Genomic DNA, 20,093 nt, shown 5'->3' with positions numbered 1-20,093 from the left:
TCTCACATCCATACACGACCACTGGAAGAACCACAGCTTTGAGTAGACGGACGTTTGTTGGCAATGCTTTTGTCTCTGCTTTTTAATATGCTGTCTAGGTTGATCATAGCTTTTCTGCCAAGGAGCAAGAATCTTTTAATTTCATGGCTGCAGTCACCATCTGCAGTGGTTTTGGAGCTCAAAAAAATAGTCTCTCACTGTTTCCATTATTTCCTCATCTATTTGCCATGTGATGGGGCCAAGTGCCATGATCTTCATTTTTTGAATGTTGAGTTTCAAGCCAACTTTTTCACTCTCCTCTTTCACTTTCATCAAGAGGCTCTTTAGTTCCTCTTCACTTTCTGCCATAAGGGTGGTGTCAGCTGTGTGTCTGAGATTATTGATATTTCTCCCGGCAGTCTGGATTCCAGCTTGTGCTTCATCCAGACCGGCATTTTGCCTGATGTACTCTGCATAGGAATTAAACAAGCAGGGTGACATTATACAGCCTTGATGTACTCCCTTCCCGATTTGGAACCAGTCCATTGTTCCATGTCCAGTTCTAACGTGCTTCTTGACCTTCATACAGATTGTCAGGAAGCAGGTAAGGTGGTCTGATAGCCCCATCTCTTTTAAGAATTTTCCACAGTTTGTGGTGATCCACACAGTCAAAGGGAGACCCAGGTTCAATCCCTGGGTTGGGAAGACTCCTGGAAAAGGAAATGGCAACCCACTCCAGTACTCTTGCCTGGAAAATCCCATAGACGGAGGAGCCTGGTAGGCTACAGTCCATGGGGTCGGAAAGAGTCGAACATGACTGAGTGACTTCACTTTTTACACAGTCAAAGGCTTTGGCGTAGTCAATAAAGCAGAAGTAGATGTTTTTCTGGAATTCTCTTGCTTTTTCAATGATCCAGCGGATGCTGGCAATTTGATCTCTGGTTCTTCTGCCTTTTCTGAATCTAGCTTGAACATCTGGAAGTTCACGGTTCACATATTGTTGAAGCCTGGCTTGGAGAATTTTGAGCCTTACTTTGCTAGCGTGTGAGATGTGTCCAATTGTTTGGTAGGTTGAACATTCTTTGGCATTGTGTTTCTTTGGGATTGGAATGAAAACTGACCTTTTCCAGTCTTGTGGCCACTGCTGAGTTTTCCAAATTTGCTGGCATACTGAGTGCAGCACTTTCACAGCATCGTCTTTTGAAATAACTGGAATTCCATCACCTCCACTAGCTTTATTCATAGTGATGCTTCCTAAGGCCCACCTGACTGTGCACCACAGGATGTCTGGCTCTAGGTGAGTGATCACAGCGTCGTGGTTATCTGGGTCCTGAAGACCTTCTTCTGTACAGCTCTTCTGTGTATTCTTGCCACCTCCTCTTACTGTCTTCAACTCCTGTCAGTAGCAGATGGTGTAGTAAGTAGCACATATCTTCGGTAAAGCCATCAACCCCTGCTTTCCTTGTCAAGCCTCAGCGACCTCAAGGACATTCAGCCAAAGGAGGAATTAAAAGAGGGGAGCTTTTCGGAGTCCATTTCAGATTCACTAGTTCTGGTTCATTGTTTAGCAGAAACCAAAGGATTGTCCCAACTCTGAAAACAGTTAGACCTGCTCAGACATCTGTGAGGGATGATCACACAGTACTTTTCTCATGGGATACATTCAAACAGTTAAAAAGAAAACTGAAGTGAGAAGACAGGAATTTCAACTCCAGTTGCAGTTTTAGGAATGTTCTAGAAATTAGGTCCTCTAGCATCCATGTTGGAGAAGGCAGTGGCACCCCACTCCAGTACTCTTGCCTGGAAAATCCCATGGATGGAGGAACCTGGAAGGCTGCAGTCCATGGGGTTGCTAACAGTTGGACACGACTGAGCAACTTCACTTTCACTTTTCACTTTCATGCGTCGGAGAAGGAAATGGCAACCCACTCCAGTGTTCTTGTCTGGAGAATCCCAGGGACAGGGGAGCCTGGTGGGCTGCCGTCTATGGGGTCGCGCAGAGTCGGACACGACTGAGGCGACTTAGCAGCAGCGTCCGTGTCGTTGGTGAGTGTTCTCAAGCCTGCTAACTAAAGTGAGAGCGTGAGCGCTTCCCCGGCTTCCTGGCGGTGGCGGCAGGTGTGCAGGGAGAGCCCGAGGCCTCTGTCCTGGGGTATGTGTCAGTGTTGGTAGTCAGCCAGCAGAGCCCCGTGTCTTGCGAGCATTTTACCCAGTCAGATGAGAAACTTGAGTCTCTCCAGCTGCCCTTTCTCCTGGTTGCCTTCTGGACCCCTCAAACGTTCTGTCTTAAGGTTAAGTCACACAGCCAGTGTTTGAGGGATCTTCTTTCTTCTGTTCATTATTGAGTCATCTCCTCACTGAGAACCTTGAGCCTCTTTTATAGAAGTTTGGCAGCATGGGAGGACTTTGTCATCTCTGCAGATAAACTGCCAAAGGGACTGGCTTCCTGGAAGGAAGGGGTCCTCTCTGCTCCCAGGTGGCCATCTCAAACCTGAGCTTTGGTTCTCAAAATCCAAGAAGACTGCTGACCGATATTCTGTGTTGAGGCTCAGCCTTCCTCATGTGGCCTGATGGATTTATATTCTGTGGTTGTCTCTCCGGGGCCCTCGTAGCGATGCTGCCTACCCACTGGTGTCAGCCATTCCCAGCTCAGATATCACGGGGTGGGAAAGGCCTAGAAGTTCCTCATTTGGTGTCTCTCAGCAGGAATTGGGCGGGCAGTTCCCCAGGCATCCCTCACCCGTTCCTCATGGGAAGAGGGGAGACAACTTAACGTGGGCGTTTCTGCCGTTAATTGATGTCCCAGGATGGTGGAGCCCCCTGAGGAAGGCTGCTTGCTCCTCTCCAGCTGGGCCCTGTGCTGAGGACGATGCCTCGGTGCCATTCCTGTCACCCGAAGGGAATGAGGCTCCTGAGGTCCAGTCTGTTCTCTTCAGTGAAAGTCACTTGTGCAGGGCGTTAGGAGAGTGGACCCAGAGCCAACTGTCTGGGTGCCAGATTGCGGGGGGTGGTCACTGACTCTCTTGGCCTCAGTTTTCTCTGTAAACCGTAAAATGCAAATAAAAAATATTATGTGCCTCATAGAGTTTGTTGCCAGAGGTTTGGTAGGTGGATCAGTGAGTAAAGCACCTGGTGGCTGACACACAGCAGGCAAGCGCACGGTACCCACGTGCCCTGGCTCCGGACCACCATGGCAAAGTGAGGCCTGCAAACTGTTTGGTTTCTCAGTGCCAATGAAAGTTACGTTTATGCTGTAGTCTGTTAAGTGTGCAATCGGCATTAGGTCTGAAAAAAACAATGTATATATCTTAGTTTAAAAACATTTTATGGCTAAAAGATGTTAACACCATCTGAGCCTTCAGTGAGCTATAAACCTTGATGGAGGAGGGTCTTGCTTCCATGTTGGTGGCTGCTGGCTAATAATTATGGGTGGTGGCTGCTAAAAGTTGGCATGGCCACAGCAGTTTTTTTTTTTTTAATTGAAGGGTAATTGCTTTACAATATTGTGTTGGTTTCTGCTACTCATCAACACGAATCAGCCACAGGTTTACGTATGTCCCCTCCCCCCACCGCCCGCCCCATCTCAGCCTCTAGGGTGCGCACCCGATTGAGCGCCCTGTGTCACACAGCAAGTTTCCACTGGGCACCTGTTTTACATGTGGTAATTCATGTGTTTCCTTGCTACTCTCTCAATTCGCCCCACCCTCTCCTTCCCCCACTGTGTCCACAAGTGCCTTCTCTTTGTGTCTCCATTGCAGCTCTGCAGAAGGTTCATCAGAACCATCTTTCTAAATCCCATATATATGTATTAATACATGATGTTTGTTTTTCTTATTTTGACTTCACTGTGTATAACAGGCTCTAGGTTCATCCACCTCATTAGGACCGACTCAAATGTATTCTTTTTTATGGCTGAGTAATACTCCATTGTGACCGTTTCTTAAAAGAAGACTACAGTGACGTTTGCTGCATCGATGAACTCTCCCTTTCACCAGCAGTTTCTTTGTAGCAGGCGGCAGAAACGTTTGGTAGTGTTTTACCCATGGTAGACATTCTTCCAGACTGGGAGTGTGTCCCCTCAACTCTGCCAACCCCTTATCAGGTAACTAGATAGAATGTTTGAAATCTCTTTTGCCGTTTCAACAGTCTTTGCAATACCTTTAACATGAATAGCATCCATCTCAGGAAACTGCTTTCTTTCCTCATCTGGGAGAAGCAGCTCCTCATCTGTGGACGTTTTACCACAGGGTGGCAGCAGTTCAGTCACTCTTGAGGCTCCACTTCTAATTCCGGTTCTCTTGCTGGTCCCACATCTGCAGTTACTTCCTCTAGTGAAGTCATGAGCCCCTCAAAGTCATCCGTGAAGGTTGGAATCATCTTCCAAACTCCTGTTAGTGTGATATTTTGACCTCTTCTCATGAATCATGAATGTTCTTAATAGCTTCTTGAGTGGTGAGTGTTTTCCAGAAGTTTTTCAGTTGACTTTGCCCAGGTCCGTTAGAGGAATCTTATCAATGACAGCTATGGCCTTATGAAATGTAGTTGTTAAATCATAACACTTGAAAGCTGGACTTCCTCCTTGGTCTGTGGGCCACAGTATGATGTGTTAGTGGGCATGAAAATAGCATTCACCTTGTGGGACATCTCCATCAGAGCTCCTTGGTGACCAGATGCATTGTCAGTGAGCAGAACTACTTGGAAAAGAATCTCTTTTCTGAGCACTAGGTCTCAACTGGGCTTAAAATATTCAGTAAACCACGTTGTAAAGAGCTGTGTTGCCGTCCAGGCTTTATTACTCCACTTGTAGAGCATGGGCAGAGTAGATTTAGTGTAGTTTGCACAGGCCCTAGGGTTTTAGGGCTGGTCAGTGAGCACTGGTTTCGGCCTGAAGTCACCTGCTAACTGCATTAGCCCGACAGCAGGGTCACTTTGAAACCAGGTCTTGACCTCTCCTCTCTTGACTGTGAGATTCTCCATGGTATCTTCTTCCAATCCTTAAACCTCATGAACTGATCTCTGCTAACTTCAAAATTTTCGTCTATAGCTTCCTCGCCTGTCCCAGCCTTGATAGAATTGACAACAGGTTGGGTCTTGCTTTGGCTTAGGTTTTGGCTTAAGGGAACATTGTGGCTGGTTTGATCTTCTCTCCAGACCACTCAGACTTTCTCCATATCAGCAATAAGACCATTTTGTTTTCCTATCATTCACGTGTTCATTGAGTTGTTCAGTCGCTCAGTTGTGTCTGAGTCTTTGTGGCCCTGTGGACTGCAACACGCCGGGCTTTCCTGTTCTTCACCATCTCCCGGAGTTTGCTCAAACTCATGTCCATTGAGCCAGTAATGCCACCCAACCATCTCATCCTTGTCGTCCCCTGCTCCTCTTGCCCTCTGAGTAGTGCATTTATTTATATGCTTGTTTGTGTTTATTTTGAGGGAGTAGCTCTTTTAATTTCCTTCAAGAACTGATTCTTTGCTCTCATGACTTGGCTGTTTGACGCATGAGGCCTAACTTCCGGCCTGTCTTAAATGAGGCAGCTCTTCACATCAGGTGGCCAAAGTATTGGAGTTTCAGCTTCAACATCAGTCCCTCCAATGAACACCCAGGACTGATCTCCTTTACGATGGACTGGTTGGATCTCCTTGTAGTCCAAGGGACTCTCAAGAGGCTTCTCCAACACCACAGTTCAAAAGCATCAATTCTTTGGCGCTCAGCTTCCTTCATAGTCCAACTCTCACATCCATACATGACTACTGGAAAAACCATAGCCTTGGCTAGACAGACCTTTGTTGGCGAAGTAACGTCTCTGCTTTTTAATATGCTGTCTAGGTTGGTCATAACTTTCCTTCCAAGGAGTAAGCGTCTTTTAATTTCATGGCTGCAGTCACCATCTGCAGCCCAGAAAAATAAAGTCAGCCACTGTTTCCTGTTTCCCCATCTATTTGCCATGAAGTGTTGGGACCGGATGCCATAATCTTAGTTTTCTGAATGTTGAGTTTTAAGCCAACTTTTTCGCTCTCCTCTTTCACTTTCATCAAGATGCTCTTTAGTTCTTCACTTTCTGCCATAAGCGTGGTGTCATCTGCATATCTGAGGTGATTGATATTTCTCCCGGCAGTCTTGATTCCAGCTTGTGCTTCTTTCAGCCCAGCGTTTCTCATGATGTACTCTGCATATAAGTTAAATAAGCAGGGTGACAATATATAGCCTTGACGTACTCTTTTTCCTATTTGGAACCAGTCTGTTGTTCCATGTTTAGTTCTAACTGTTGCTTCCTGACCTGCATATAGGTTTCTCAAGAGGCAGGTCAGGTGGTCTGGTATTCTCATCTCTTGAAGAATTTTCCACAGTTTGTTGTGATTCACACAGTCAAAGGCTTTGGCATAGTCAATAAAGCAGAAATAGATGTTTTTTTGGAACTCTCTTGCTTTTTGATGAAATTAAGCCATGCTGTGTAGGGCCACCCAAGACGGACGGGTCATGGTGGAGAGGTCTGACAGAATGTGGTCCACTGGAGAAGGGAATGGTAAACAGTTTCAGTATTCTTACCTCGAAAATCCCATGAACAGTATGAAAAGGCAAAAAGATAGGATACTGAAAGATGAACTCCCCAGGTCAGTAGGTGCCCAATATGCTACTGGAGATCAGTGGGGAAATAATTCGAGAAAGAATGAAGGGATGGAGCCAAAGCAAAAACAACACCCAGTTGTGGATGTGACTGGTGAGAGAAGCAGGGTTCAGTGCTGTAAAGAGCAATATTGCAGAGGAACCTGGAATGTCAGGTCCATGAATCAAGGCAAATTGGAAGTGGTCAAACAAGAGATGGCAAGGGTGAACGTCGACATTCTAGGAATCGGTGAACTAAGATGGACTAGAAAGGGTGAATTTAACTCAGATGACCATTATATCTACTACTGTGGGCAAGAATGCCTTAGAAGAAATGGAGTAGCCATCATGGTCAACAAAAGAGTCTGAAATGCAGTGCTTGGATGCAACCTCAGAAACAACAGAATGATCTCTGTTCGTTTCCAAGGCAAACCATTCAATATCATGGTAATCCAAGTCTGTGCCCCGACCAGCAATGCTGAAGAAGTTGAAGTTGAACAGTTCTATGAAGACCTACAAGACCTTCTAGAACTAACACCCAAAAAAGACATCCTTTTCGTTATAGGGGACTGGAATACAAAAGTAGGAAGTCAAGAAACACCTGGAGTAACAGGCAAATTTGGACTTGGTGTACAGAATGAAGCAGGGCAAAGGCTTACAGAGTTCTGCCAAGAGAACGCACTGGTCATAGCAAACACCCTCTCCCAACAACACAAGAGAAGACTCTACACGTGGACATCACCAGATGGTCAACACCGAAATCAGATTGGTTATATCCTTTGCATCCAAAGATGGAGGAGCAGTTGGTGGTGCCACCACCCCCCCCCAAAAAAAAAAACAGTTACAGTAGAACATCACAGATCGCCATAACAGATATTATTATATCTTGTTATATTTTGTTATTACAGTGAAAAGCCTTGAAAATCAGCAGAAATGACCCAGGTGTGACACAGACACTGGACAGATGCTGTTGGACAGATGGTGCCAGCAGACTTGCTCAGTGAAGGGATGCCACAAACCTTCCATCTGCAAGAAGTGCAGTGTCTGTGGAGCACATTGAAGCCATGTAGGCCTGTACTGCATCTCATCCGTGCTCAGATGCACGGTCTTTTTGCATTTCAACATCTCTCTAGTCTCGTGATTGATGATGTCTTGGATTTGATGAAATACAGTAAATGTGATCTTTTTATTTTACAGCCTCATTCCTTTTTTAAAAAAAAATTAGTTGAGTTCATTGTGTTGGTTTTATATATGTATAGTGGTTTGAAGTTTTGTGTTTTTTTTTTTACTTGATGTGTTTTTAAAAATTATTTATTCAGTTGTGGTTGCGCTTGGTCTTCGTTGTGGTGCTCGGGCTTCCCGCTGCGGTGGCTTCTCTTAGTGGAGCACGGGCTCAAGGCCTGCAGGCTCAGTAGTTGCGCACAGGCTTATTTGCCCTGCAGCATGTGGGGTACTCCTGGACCAGGGATTGAGCCCTTGGGCCTTGCACTGGCAGGTGGATTTCTTCACCACTGTGCCATTAGGGAAGTCCCTTATGCCTTTCTTGACCATCTGGTTAGTGGCCTAGTAGTAATAGCTTTTGCTTGACTCTGGACAGTTTCATTCCATCCAGCTTTGGAGCAGAGGCCTTCCTATATCTGATTACTGGGGGCAGGGGAATGGGCTGGGGAGGAGCGTGGGGCATAGGTGCTGAAAGAATGAGGCAGAGCATGATGCTTCCAAAGAATGTGCTTCTGAACCCAGTCCCTTGCACTGGCACTGAACCCAGGGCATGTAGAGTAAGATTCACACACAGACGTGAACTTCGCTTTCTGCTTTGCCAGAAGATTCTTGAAGCAAGCACACCAGGCCAGCTTCCACCCTGCGCTTTTTTCACTAGTGACAAAAGGCATGGTTGAGATGAGTTTGCTCCCAGTTCTGTATCCCAGATCTGCACAGCCTGGGCCAGTAGTCACTACCCACATGTGGCTGCTAAGTTCTTGAAAGGTCACCAACAGTCCTAACTGAGGTTGGGGTGTGCAGTGAGCACCAAACACGTAGCAGATTTCCAAGATCTAGTGCCCCCCAAAGGCAAAATATCTGTTCATATGTTTATGTTGATTGCATTTTGTGATATTTTGACTGTACTGAGTTCATCATAATATATTATTAATTTCATTTCTCTTTTTTTTTTTTAACACAGCTACTCAAAAACTTTGCCTTGCGTTCTATTTCTTTTGGACAGGCATAAAGGTTTATAGCTTCCCTGGTGTCTCAGTGGTAAAAAAAAATCCACCTGCCAGTGTAGCAGTTGTGGGTTCAGTCCCTGGGTCGGGAAGATCCCCCGGAGAAGAAAATGGCACCCCACTCCAGTATTCTTGCCATGGACAGAGGACCCTGGCGGGCTACAGTCCATGGGGTCACAAAGACTTGGACACCACTTAGTTTCTAAGCAACAACAATAACAAAGTTTTACAGAGGAAAGCACTTAGCTGAAGCAGAGTAAATTCTTGAGGTTTCCGCAACAGTCCCCAGCACTCTGAGGCTAGGCTTCTCTCAAGCTTACGTTTTCTCTTTAAACAAGCAGCTGGCTGGCCTGAGGAGGAAGGACAAGAATCACAGCCTCATGCTCTTCCTCCCACACAGTTTGGGCTCTAACTGCCCAGGTTGCCACTGTCTTCATCCCCCTGCCTGACTTTCGTGAAAACAGAGGGCAGCATTCAGAACTGGGAATGCTTCCCTTGGAGACTTCCGATGTGGCCCTGTTGGCTCCTGCGTCCAGATGGTCCCTGGGGAGCCGGCGTCTCTGGCGTCAGGGCCTTGTCCTCGGTCCAGCTGCCCTTTACCATGTCTGTTCTGGTCCAGACGCCTCCTTGTCTAAACCATGTTTGCGGCGTGGAGTCACGCAGACCTGGAGTGGCTCCAGCTCTGCCGCTGCCTGGGGGGTTCTTGGGCAGGTGGACGTGGGGTCTGAGATTTAATCCTCACGGGCACGTGGAGAGTCTTAGGTAGTGAGAAGCTAGGAATGATCTCTCCTGAGGCACGGCGCATCGTGGGAACACAAATCAGCTTCCATCCTTGTGGTAGCCTTGTCAGTCGAGATGAGGGAAAACAAGAGGCCTCCAGCAAGCTGTAACGTGAGCGTTCTCTCCCTGCAGGGAAGTCCCACCTGGCCATCGTGCAGAAGGTGAACAACGAGGGCGAAGGTGACCCCTTCTACGAGGTGCTGGGGCTGGTCACCCTGGAGGACGTCATTGAGGAGGTCATCAAGTCCGAGATCCTAGACGAGTCTGAAGACTACCGTGAGTCCGGGCTCCTGTGTGTTTCCAGCTCATCTGGTCTCGAGTTTACGGAGACGTGTATATCAGAGGCTGGAGGTGCCCATGTTGTTCGAAGTGGGGCTGGATCTCGGGGCAGAGCTGTCACGTCCCCCAGGCCCGTGTCCTTACCCCTGCGGGGGCTGGAATTGCCTCTCACTGGAGATGGGGCTCACCTGTGGCTGGACCGTCCCTTTGGTGGTTTTGCAGTCCCGGCACTGGACTAGGCTCTGGCCTGAATGGGCGCTGCCCAGTCTTCCTCTTCCTTGGCCTCTTGTCCTGTTGTACATTGTAGAAGTTCTCAAAGAACCCCCTGCTTTACTGCCGAGAGGTTCTTCCCCAACCAGATGATCTTGGGGCCTGTGGTTGTGTCTTAGGAGGGCCTGCCTCTCAGGTGGCTGCAGTCTGCAGGGCAAACACAGCCCGTGCTTGGTGGGGACTCACAGGGGCCCCAGAAAGCTAGCTGCCCGCCCCTGTGAGTTTGCACGTGAATCTCTTTGCCCGGGTGCCTGTTCCCCAAATGCGACGTCTTGGTTCGGCTCCTCAGACAGCCATAGGCATGGGGTCTGCAGATGAGCGGCTGGCTGTTTGGCACGAGTGGTGCTCATACTCATGCTTCCTGGAGGGGGCTGCTGTCCTATGTAAGCTTTTTGCTGTTAGTCTGCATCATATGTTCCCAGCTCCAAGGAGGGGAGCAGGCCTTTCTGCTACTTCTCAGGCCGTCCCTGGAACGCAGGCCACTGCCCCCCTGACGCGGGTACTGGATCATTGCCTGGTGGGGGTGGCAAGGCAGGTTCCGGCAAAGCAGCGGTGCCCAGGACAGGGCCTGGGGTCCTGACGCCGTTCCCCCAGGAGCCCCAAGGCCTTGGAGGCGGGAGCGGCAGCAAACCCCTCAGTCCGGTCGTGTTGGTGGAGGGCTCCTGGCGCCTCAGCAGGCCCTCTTCACCCCACCCCAGGAGACACCATAGTGAAGAAGAAGCCTGTGTCTCTGAACGCCCCTCTCAGGCAGAAAGAGGAGTTCTCCTTGTTCAAGGTGTCTGACGACGACTGTAAAGTGAAAATCTCGCCTCAGCTGCTCTTGGCCACCCAGCGCTTCCTGTCCCGAGGTGAGAGGCGGGGTGGGCCTCGTCCCTGCTCTCCGGCTCACCCCACCGCCCCCTGCCGTTCCTGGCGCTCCTCTCTTCTGCCCTGTCAGTATCTCGGTTCACCGGAGGGTGGCTGTCCTCTGCCAACAACAGAAAGCTGTGTCCGGTGGGTGTCGGGGAGGCTGGGGGAGCCGAGACGGGCAGTGGTGTGCTGACATGGCCTGTGCTGGGCCCAGAGGACGGTGTCCCCATCCCTTTTTCCCACTGTGGGGCAGAGGTGGACGTCTTCAGCCCGCTGCGGGTCTCTGAGAAGGTCCTTCTGCACTTGCTGAAGCATCCCAGTGTCAACCAGGAAGTACGGTTTGATGAGAGCAACCGCCTGGCTGCCCACCACTACCTGTACCAGCGCAGCCGGCCAGTGGACTACTTCATCCTCATCCTGCAGGTACTTGCCAGCCGGCCTGCAGCCCACCGCTTGCCCAGGATGTGGGGAGGGTGTAGGAAGAGGAACACCCAGGTGCATGCCCCCTGGATAGGGGGGTCCATGCTCTCTCCTCCTGCTCTTTGCTGGCAGGAAAGGTGACCTGTCCACCCCTCTCCCTGTCCTCTTTTCCTCCCTCTCTCCCCGCACCTCCAGGGCAGGGTGGAGGTGGAGATCGGTAAGGAGGGCTTGAAGTTCGAGAATGGGGCCTTCACCTACTATGGGGTTTCTGCCCTGACAGCGCCATCCTCAGGTAAGCTGGGTACTCCTCTTGGCGCTGGAGGCAGGGTTGGGTGGGCACTGTGGGGGCTCCGCAGGCCCCTCTTGCAGGGCGGTCTGCCTGGGGACTTGCTGGCCCTTACCGCCTCCTGGCTGTGTGGAGGGGAGGGCAGGGCTTCCTCAGGCCTCGCCTTTGCTGTTCTTACCCCTGCCAAACCTGTCCCGGGAGGGGCGCATCTGCCCTCCTGCCCAGAGTGCCGGGCTGCACTCCCTCGCTGGGGGGATCAGTAGGGTGGATCTCAGAGGCTGGGCGGGGGCCTGGCCGCTCCCCCGTTGACAGCTGGCATCACTGACTGTGCTTTCTGCAGTTCACCAGTCCCCCGTCTCCTCGCTCCAGTCCCTCCGCTATGACCCACCGCCCGAGCCCACTGACGGCACCCGCCTGTCTGCATATTGTCCTGACTACACCGTGAGGGCCCTCTCGGACCTACAGTTCATCAAGGTGACCATCTGGGTTGCTCCTTAGTGCTGGCTTTTAACCAGCTTTGTGTCCCCAAGGGCTAGAGCGGCTGGTCACACGTTAGAATGGATTAAATTGTGTTTGAGTCTCAGAGCAAAGCCTTGTACTTGCTCTGAAGGACAGATCGCCTGGCCGCTCTGTCTGCTGGTGGCCTAGGCACCCGGTGTCCTTGGGGATCTTAGCCATTAGCTAGTGGCCCCGGGTGCTTCCTTCCCCCTTGTCCTGCAGGGTGTGGCTCCACCCCAAGTTTGAGTGCTGAAGGGCAGGAGGGGGTGCTGTGGGCCCTCGTCTCACTTTGCCTGCCTGCCCGCACGAGTTGCAATGCTTCCTGCACCCCAGGTCACTCGGTTGCAGTACCTCAACGCACTCCTGGCCACCCGCGCCCAGGCGCTGCCACAGTCCCCGGAGAACACAGAGCTTCTGGCCATTCCTGGCAGCCAGACCAGGCTCCTCGGTGACAAGGCGGCCATAGCCCCAGGTAAGCCCGGGTCCCGCAGTGTCGACCCAGGGTGAGTGTGCCCTCTGCCCTCCTGGCTGCACACACATGGCCCTGCTCTCTGCCTTGCCCTGCCCTCCGTCTGTTCTTTCTCCTTTCATCTCCTCATCCTTTCTGTCTCCCTTCTTGTGTTTTTAATAATTTAGACAATACGGAGCTACAGCCCAGCTGGCATTTTGAGTAGAGCACAGAGGTTAGCATTTCCTCTCAAGGGCCTGCAGGGGGTTTGGTTTATTTAGGGAATACAGTTAACCCTTGAATAACATGGGTAAGGGGTGTCAGTTCCCTGTGCAGTAGAAAACCTGTGCATATCACATGGTTGGTCCTCTGTGTCCGCAATCCCACATCCACAGATTCAGTCAGCTATGGCCTGTGCGGCGCTGTAGTATTTACTGTCGGAAAGAATCCCACATGTAAGTGGACCCACGCCGTTCATACCTAAGTTGTTTACGGGTCAGCTCTAGTTGCTAAATGGGAGTAAGTGTGGATTCAGACACGCTATTAGTCAGTTAGGGAAGATCCCCTGGAGGAGGGCCTGGCAACCCACTCTAGTATTCTTGCCTGGAGAATCCCCATGGACAGAGGAGCATGGTGGGCTACAGTCCATGGGGTCACAAAGAGACGGACATGACTGAATGACTAAGCACAGCACAGCACCTGGAAAATGAAGATTTAGGTCCAGTGGGCCTGACTAAGAGGTTGGGTGGCAAGTAGACCCCATCCCAGAACCAGGAGGGGCACCTGCCGAGGCGTTTGTTCAGGGTACCCCTCCCGTGGGACTCCCCTGGGAGAACGAGAAAGAGGACTCTGCAAGGGAGAGGGTAAACCCCACCCTAACTGTGTAAGGAGGGGAAACAAGCAGGAGTCCGTGAACTAGGGGCTTCGGGTGGGAGTGGTAGGACAGGCCAGAGAGCTTTCCTGCCCTGGTTGTTCAGGAGGCTCCCGGGTGGGGCTCTGAGGGCCAGGGCTTGGTGGGGCTTTGGAGAGGCCGCAGGGGGCCTGCAGGGGTCTGACTCCCCTTGCTCCATCCCCCAGCGCATCCCACCCTGCAGTGGGGACACGGAGATCTTCCTGAAGGCTGCCTGTGTCTTGCATTGCATTGAGAGCCCGCCTTGTCCTGACTCGGCTAAGATAACTTCCCTGAAGCTCTGAGAAGTGGTAGTTGTTACGCCCATTTTCCAGATGAGAGTTGGAGGCCAGGAGAGACAGGCACTCTGTCTTAGAAACTGGGCGTACCCTTGGCCTGTGGGTTGTGGTGCTTCACAGGAAATGGGTCTGGTGACTGGAGCCACAGTTGAGAAGAAGACACGTTTCAGTAATGGACAGGTGCTTCCTGAGACGTGAGGGGCAGAGCCCACCCCACTGGCCTCGCTGTGGCTCCACTCTGTGAGTCTGGTACTGGTGAAGGACTCCCGGGTTATGCTGGGTCCTGGAGCCGGGCACAGTCTCGGCCCTTTCTGAATGAACAGATCCTTCGTTCCCTTCAGCCCACTCCCATGTTTACCCACCATGACCTTTTATTTTGTGAGACACCCCTTGCACAGACATTCACACCATCTCTTTAGACTCAGGTCTCAAAAGCCAGGGTGGTTTTGTGTTTCAGAGTGTGAGCCTCTTGGCTTTAGTTTCCTCACGTGTGAGCCTTTTCTGGCTCCATCTCCTACTTAGACTGCACGGGTTGTAGTTAAAGTACCAATCTAAGAATCCTGGTTTTTCTGTTCATCTTTTACCAGAGTTTTTTAAAAAAATCCTTTTGTGGTTTCAGCCACTTGTTGAACAGTCCGCTGGGGAATGGTTTATAGTGGCTTTTGGGTCATTTCCTCTTTGTAATGGATTATTAGGCCCTGTTCGATAGTCACAATGTTAATTCTTCCCTAAATGCAGCCTGATGTTGGCCCTGGGCAGCTCTCAGGGTCTTGCATTTCATCTCTCTTAACCTTGTGCTTTGCTGCTGAGGGAGCTCAGTGGACATGTCCCAGTGCCCTACTGAAACAGCGCAGGTCAGAACTGCCTTCTGAGTGACTCCGGCTCTTGGTTCCCCAGCAGAGAACTGCTTTTATTAAAATGCTTGGAAAGCACCATAATTTGCAGCTGCATACAGCTGGGTCGGCAAATGGCCGGAGGGTCAAGTCTGCCCATTCTCATAGTGTTTTATTGGAGGTGCCCATCTGCTGATGGCTTGGCATGCGGCTGCCTTTGAGCTATGACAGTGGAGCTGAGTCGTTGTCACCAAGACCCACAAAACCTAGGCACGCTCTTTGACACTGCTTTCTGAGCCCTGGGCTGCTGTTTGAACTTTGGAAGCTCACCACGTCCGTCGCTGCCTGAGCGGGGTTGCCAGGGAGAGCTGCGCTCAGTGCTGAGCCGCCCAGGCCCCTCTGGCTTCGCGGCCTCGCCTCAGCCGCGCTGCCGAGCCGGGGCCCTGCGGGTTCAGCTCCGTAGCTCGCATCCTCTCTCTCTCCCCTCCTCCCCCCTCTTCCTCTGCTCTCTCTCTAGCCTTTCCAGTAGACCTTTCCCTCTTTGGCACATTTGGAAACTGCAGTTGATAATTGACTGTGGACTAGTGAGCATTTTTTGCTTAAGACAGCACCCCAGGTAAATATCTCTCCTTTCACTTCACCTCCTTTTTGTTTCCCTTCCCCAGCCTGTTAGCTGCTGGGGGTGCCCTGCAGACCTCTCCCCCCAGGAGGGAGGCTCTCCTCCATGGGGCTGAGTGGCACTTCCTTCCCTTGTGGCTGCTTCTCAGGTCATTTTCCTGGAAGGCAGGAGGCTTGGCAGTGACCGTTCTTTCTGGTGCCAGGTGTGCTGTCCAGAGCAGGTGTCTCCTGCCTGGCCCTGTGGCCTTGGCCTCCCGTGGGCAGCAGCCCTGCCTCCCCTGCCTCTTGGATGGCCTCCATCCTCACCGTGGTTTTCTCTCGTGAGGCTGACCATTTCCCTAACTAAATCCTCCCAGCTCTGCCTCAGTGCCTCCTGAAGAGGCCTGAGGCTCCCCTGCCTCACCCGCCCGCTCCCTTCCTAAAGAGGATTTACACCTGATTTCATAGGACCCGCTCCCTTGACTGATGTTCTAACGCTGACCCTCCTTTCCTCTCTAGGATCCAACCACAGCAGACCCGGCCTCCCAGCAGAGGAGAGCCCCGGGCGGAACCCAGGAGTTTAGCCGCTTGTCAAGCAGCCCCAGGTCTGGGGAACAGACAAGCACGTGGGGAACTGGAGCAAGCCGGAAAGCAGCTTCCTGCCAGCCCATCGCGTCCCCTGCAGGCCACGTTTTAGATGGCCTTGTACATGCAGGTCCTGGCTGTCCTCCGAACCAGACATCAGTGCCAGGAGCCTTCAGCAGGTTCTGCCTCCCCACCCCTAGAACATGGGGGTCAGTGGAGGCCAGCCCACCAGGTCTGCTTCCGAACGGAATGAACGGAACAGCGCCACTCCCGTCCCCAGGGCCAGCCTCCCTGTGACAGTGTATTCATACCTCTTCCGGGCAAGCCACGGTGTGCGCGCGGTAACTGCCTTCCTGTGGCCGTGGCCTGCACTCTCTCTGCTTTATTTGCCAACCTTCTGCTGCGGGCAGCATTTCTCGAGCAAACCAAGAGCACCGTGTGGGCTGGGGGTTCACGCCCACGGCCTTGGCCACACCACCACGTTGGCTCCCCTTAGGACAGCGTGCTTCTGAGCACGCACCTGGCCTGCCCCACGTGCCAAACCTGGAAGCAGCCGTGTCCCTCCAGGCCCGCTGCCTCCCATGGAGGTGGCTTTTCCTGCCCTGTCCCAAGCCCAGAGCGAGCACACTGGCCCTTGCCGGGTTCAGGAGCCCCTTCTTCCTGCCGCGCCTCCACCTGCCTGGCTCGGTGACCACTAACAGTATTGTAGTTTTCCACGTGTTAAGAGGAGGGAGGTCACAGGTCGGGGGAAGGGCTGCTGTGATGCCCCTGGTCCATTGTTGCCGGATCCCAGAGTGGGTCGCCGGCGGCCCCCGGGGTGCTGAGTGGCTGGAAGGTGCCTGGGGAGCAGCAAGGGAGGCAGGGCTGGGTGTGGCCCAGGGCGACCCCCGTCACCTTTCTTTGCAGAAAAGGTGACATCAGAAGCTTTTCTTAGAGCTCTGAAACATTTTAAGCTCTCGGCTTTCTTCCCGTCCCAGCTCTGGGGCTTTAGAGAAGTGGCAACAAGAAGGCGTTTTTGTCGTCTTCCGGTTACCTACATCCACCTTCCATGGTGCTTTAGCTGCGCAGAAACTGGGGCATCGTGGGGACCCTGGGGAGGGAGGCAGGAGGATTTCTGGAACCTTTCTCAGTGGCATTTGGGTCCTTATCCAGGATCAGTGGGAGTGAAGGCCAAAAAACAGTGGCATGCTCACTTAGAAACTCTTCTCAAGGAATTCTCTCCCAAGAGCAAACCCAGGTGGGAAACAGATACTTGAAAATATTTTCTCTCTGCAGAAGAGTGTTTGCTAACCTTGGCTGCACGTTGGAATCACACACACGGCAAGTTAAACGTACTGCTCCCTCGGCCGCTCCCCCCAACCCACCCACCCAGGGATTCTGATTTACTCAGTCCAGGCATCAGGATTTTATTCTGCAAAGTTATTTTCTATTCACAGATCATGCCTGCTTCCCTGAATGTTAACATCTTCTATAACCTTGGTGCACTTATCAAAATTAAAAAATTAACATTGGTACAAAACTATTAACTGAACTACAGACTTCACTTAGGTTTCTATCTAATTTTCCATAATGTCCTTTTCTGTTGCAGGACCCAACCCAGGACACCAGGTTGCATTTAGAGCTATTGCCTTTTCCCCTATTTTCTCCTATAACTTTTTACTTTGGAATAATGACAGATTCATAGGAAGTTGCAAAGATAGAGATCCCATGCACCCTTCCCCCAGTTTTCCTCCCTGATTACACTGTCGCACGCAGTTAGACTATAGTATGGAAGCCGGGAACCTGACTCTGGCGCAGTGTGGGTGTGGAGCTCTGTAGCGTCTCACCACCTGCAGATTTGGGTAACCACTGCTCCCGTCTAGATACAGAACTGCTCCTCACTAGGACCTCCCCCAACAGGCGCTCCTAAAGCCACACCCACCCCTCCGGCCACTACCCCTAACCCCTGGCAACCACTGATCTGTACATCATCTCTGTAATTTTGTCATTTCAAGAATGTTGTATAAACGGGACCCTATGGTATGTAAGTGCTGGGACTGGCTTTCTTCGCTCGGCACATTGTTCTGGAGTCTCCTCCAGGCTGTCGCACATGTCAGTCAATTGTTGCTCCGTGATTGCTGTGTGGTATTCCACCACAGACTCACTGTCCTGTCTGAGGACATCTGGGCGGTTTCCAGTTTTTGGCTATTCCAAATAAAGCTGCTATGAACACTCATCACAGCTTCTTATGCAAACATTGGTTTTCTTTTCCCTGAGCTAAATGATTAGGCATGCAGTTGCCAGGTCTGTATGGTTATTGCATATTTAGGTTTTAAAAGAAACTGCCAAACATTTTCAGAGCACCTGTACAACTTTACATTCCCCCCAGCAATATGTTGAGTTTTTTTCCATATCCTCCCAGGACTTGGTGGTGTCAAGTATTTTAGCCCTTCTGGTAGGTGTGTAGTGCTATCTCATTGTGGATTTTATTTGCATTTCCATAACGTGTATTTTTTCATGTGCTTATTTCACTTTGTGAAAAGTCTGTTTATGTCTTTCGTCCATTTTCCAGTTAGATTGTTTGGTTCTTTTACTGCTGAGTTTTGAGAATTACTAGGCTTTATTGGGTTTTTGGTTTGCAAGTATTTTCTCCCAGTCTGTAGCTTATTTTTTTTTTTAATCTTAATGGGATTTTTTATAGAGCAGAAATAAATTTTGATGAATTCCAGTTTACTCATTTTTTATGGATCTTGCTTTTGGTGTCATGAAATGGCAGCCCACTCCAGTATTCTTGCCTGGAGAATCCCATTGACAGAGGAGCTACGGTCCATGGGGTTGCAAGAGTCAGACATGATTTAGCAACTAAACCACCTAAGAAATCTTTACCTAGTTTTTTTTTTTTAATTTAGACTTGATCATTAAGATTGTTTTTATAAAGTGTTTATAGTTTTTCATTGCATTTAAGTTTGTGATTTTTTTTTTTTAATCATTTATCTTTGGCTGTGCTTGGTCCCCCTTGCTGCTCGGGCTTCTCTCTAGTTGCCAGGAACGGGGCTGCTCTTGGCTGCAGGCTTGCTGTGGCAGCTGCTCTGGTTGTGGTGCTCAGGCTCGCGGCATGCAGGCTCAGTAGCTGTGGCTCATGGGCTTAGTTGCTCATGGTGTGTGGGATCCTCCCAGCCCAGGGATCGAGCCCGTGTCTTGTACGTTGGCAGGTGGGTTCTACCACTGAGCACAGGGAAGCCCTTTGTGATCCGTTTTGAGTAAAGGGTGGGTTTGTTTTTGTGTTTTTTTGCCTATAGATGTCCATTACCTTAAGTACCATTTGTTGTAAAGCCTGTCTTTTCTCCAGTGAGTAACTTTTGGGTCTTCTGGCGTATTTGTTTTATGTATTTCTGGGTCATCTGTTCTGCTCCCCTGACTGATGTGTCTGTCTCTCCATTGGTGCCATCCTGTCTTGATCACTGAGTGCTGCCAAGTGACTTCAGTCGTGTCCAGCTCTGCAGCCCCACGGACTGTAGCCCACCAGGCTCCTCTGTCCATGGAATTCTCCAGGCAAGAGTACTGGGGTGTGTTGCAATGCCTTCCACCAGGGGATCTTCCTGACACAGGGATCAAGCCCACATTTCTGACCTGTCTCCCGCATTGGCAGGCAGGTTCTTTACCACTAGCGCTACCTAGGAGCTATTCAGTCGTTCCCCGAAATCAGTAGACTGATTTCTCCCATTTTGTTCTTCTCCAGAGTTGTATATTTTAACATAACTTCTCTAATCTAAAAAAAAACACAAAGCAATTTTGCTGGGATTTTGTCAGGAACTGGTTAAACCTGTGTATCGATAGGTGGCACTGACATCTTTGCTCGGTTATGACTTTGAATCCGTGTGTATGTCTCCGTCTAGTTAAATCTGATTTCATTCATCAGCACTGTAGTTTTCAGCCTGTAGGTCCTGACATGTTTTGTAAGATTTACACCTAAGTGGGTTTCCTTTTTAGCAAATTATAAGTAGTACTGTGTGTTTTAGTATTCAGAATCATCACTAGTATATAGAAAAAGGATTTTGTATCCTGAGATCATCCTAGGTGCTGTTTTTGTTTTTTTTTGAAAGTAAGATTCCTTAGGATCACCTTCATAGACAGGCATGTCAACTGTATGAAAATGCTTATTCCTGGGCTCACCTTGGGATTCTGATTTACTCAGGCTGGACATCAAGGCTTTGTGTTGTTTTATCCTTTTGGCCATGTGGCATGCCGGATCCTAGTTCCCTGACTAGTGACTG

The 20,093-nt window shown here is 50.4% G+C and overlaps 1 protein-coding gene across 2 annotated transcripts in view; it reads left to right on the top strand.

Annotated features, from left to right (window-relative positions):
• Positions 1–18,875, top strand: part of CNNM3 (cyclin and CBS domain divalent metal cation transport mediator 3) — a 32,570-nt gene extending 13,695 nt beyond the window's left edge. Inside the window, exons 3-9 of one of the 2 annotated variants that reach the window (XM_068988002.1) lie at positions 9,720–9,863; positions 10,835–10,984; positions 11,239–11,408; positions 11,601–11,697; positions 12,032–12,165; positions 12,523–12,661; positions 15,775–18,875. In XM_068988002.1, coding sequence (XP_068844103.1) covers positions 9,720–9,863; positions 10,835–10,984; positions 11,239–11,408; positions 11,601–11,697; positions 12,032–12,165; positions 12,523–12,661; positions 15,775–15,839 — 899 coding nt within the window. In that variant the 3' untranslated portion in view covers positions 15,840–18,875. The remainder of the gene's footprint in view (positions 1–9,719; positions 9,864–10,834; positions 10,985–11,238; positions 11,409–11,600; positions 11,698–12,031; positions 12,166–12,522; positions 12,662–15,774) is intronic. The other variant, XM_068988042.1, reaches the window with a different exon arrangement.
• The last annotated feature ends 1,218 nt before the right edge of the window (positions 18,876–20,093 follow it).

This window comes from Capricornis sumatraensis, chromosome 1, assembly GCF_032405125.1.
Source record: "Capricornis sumatraensis isolate serow.1 chromosome 1, serow.2, whole genome shotgun sequence".
Classification (NCBI taxonomy): domain Eukaryota; kingdom Metazoa; phylum Chordata; class Mammalia; order Artiodactyla; family Bovidae; genus Capricornis; species Capricornis sumatraensis.
Note: the sequence above shows the minus strand (reverse complement) of the source record. Positions and strands in the feature narration are given on the sequence as shown.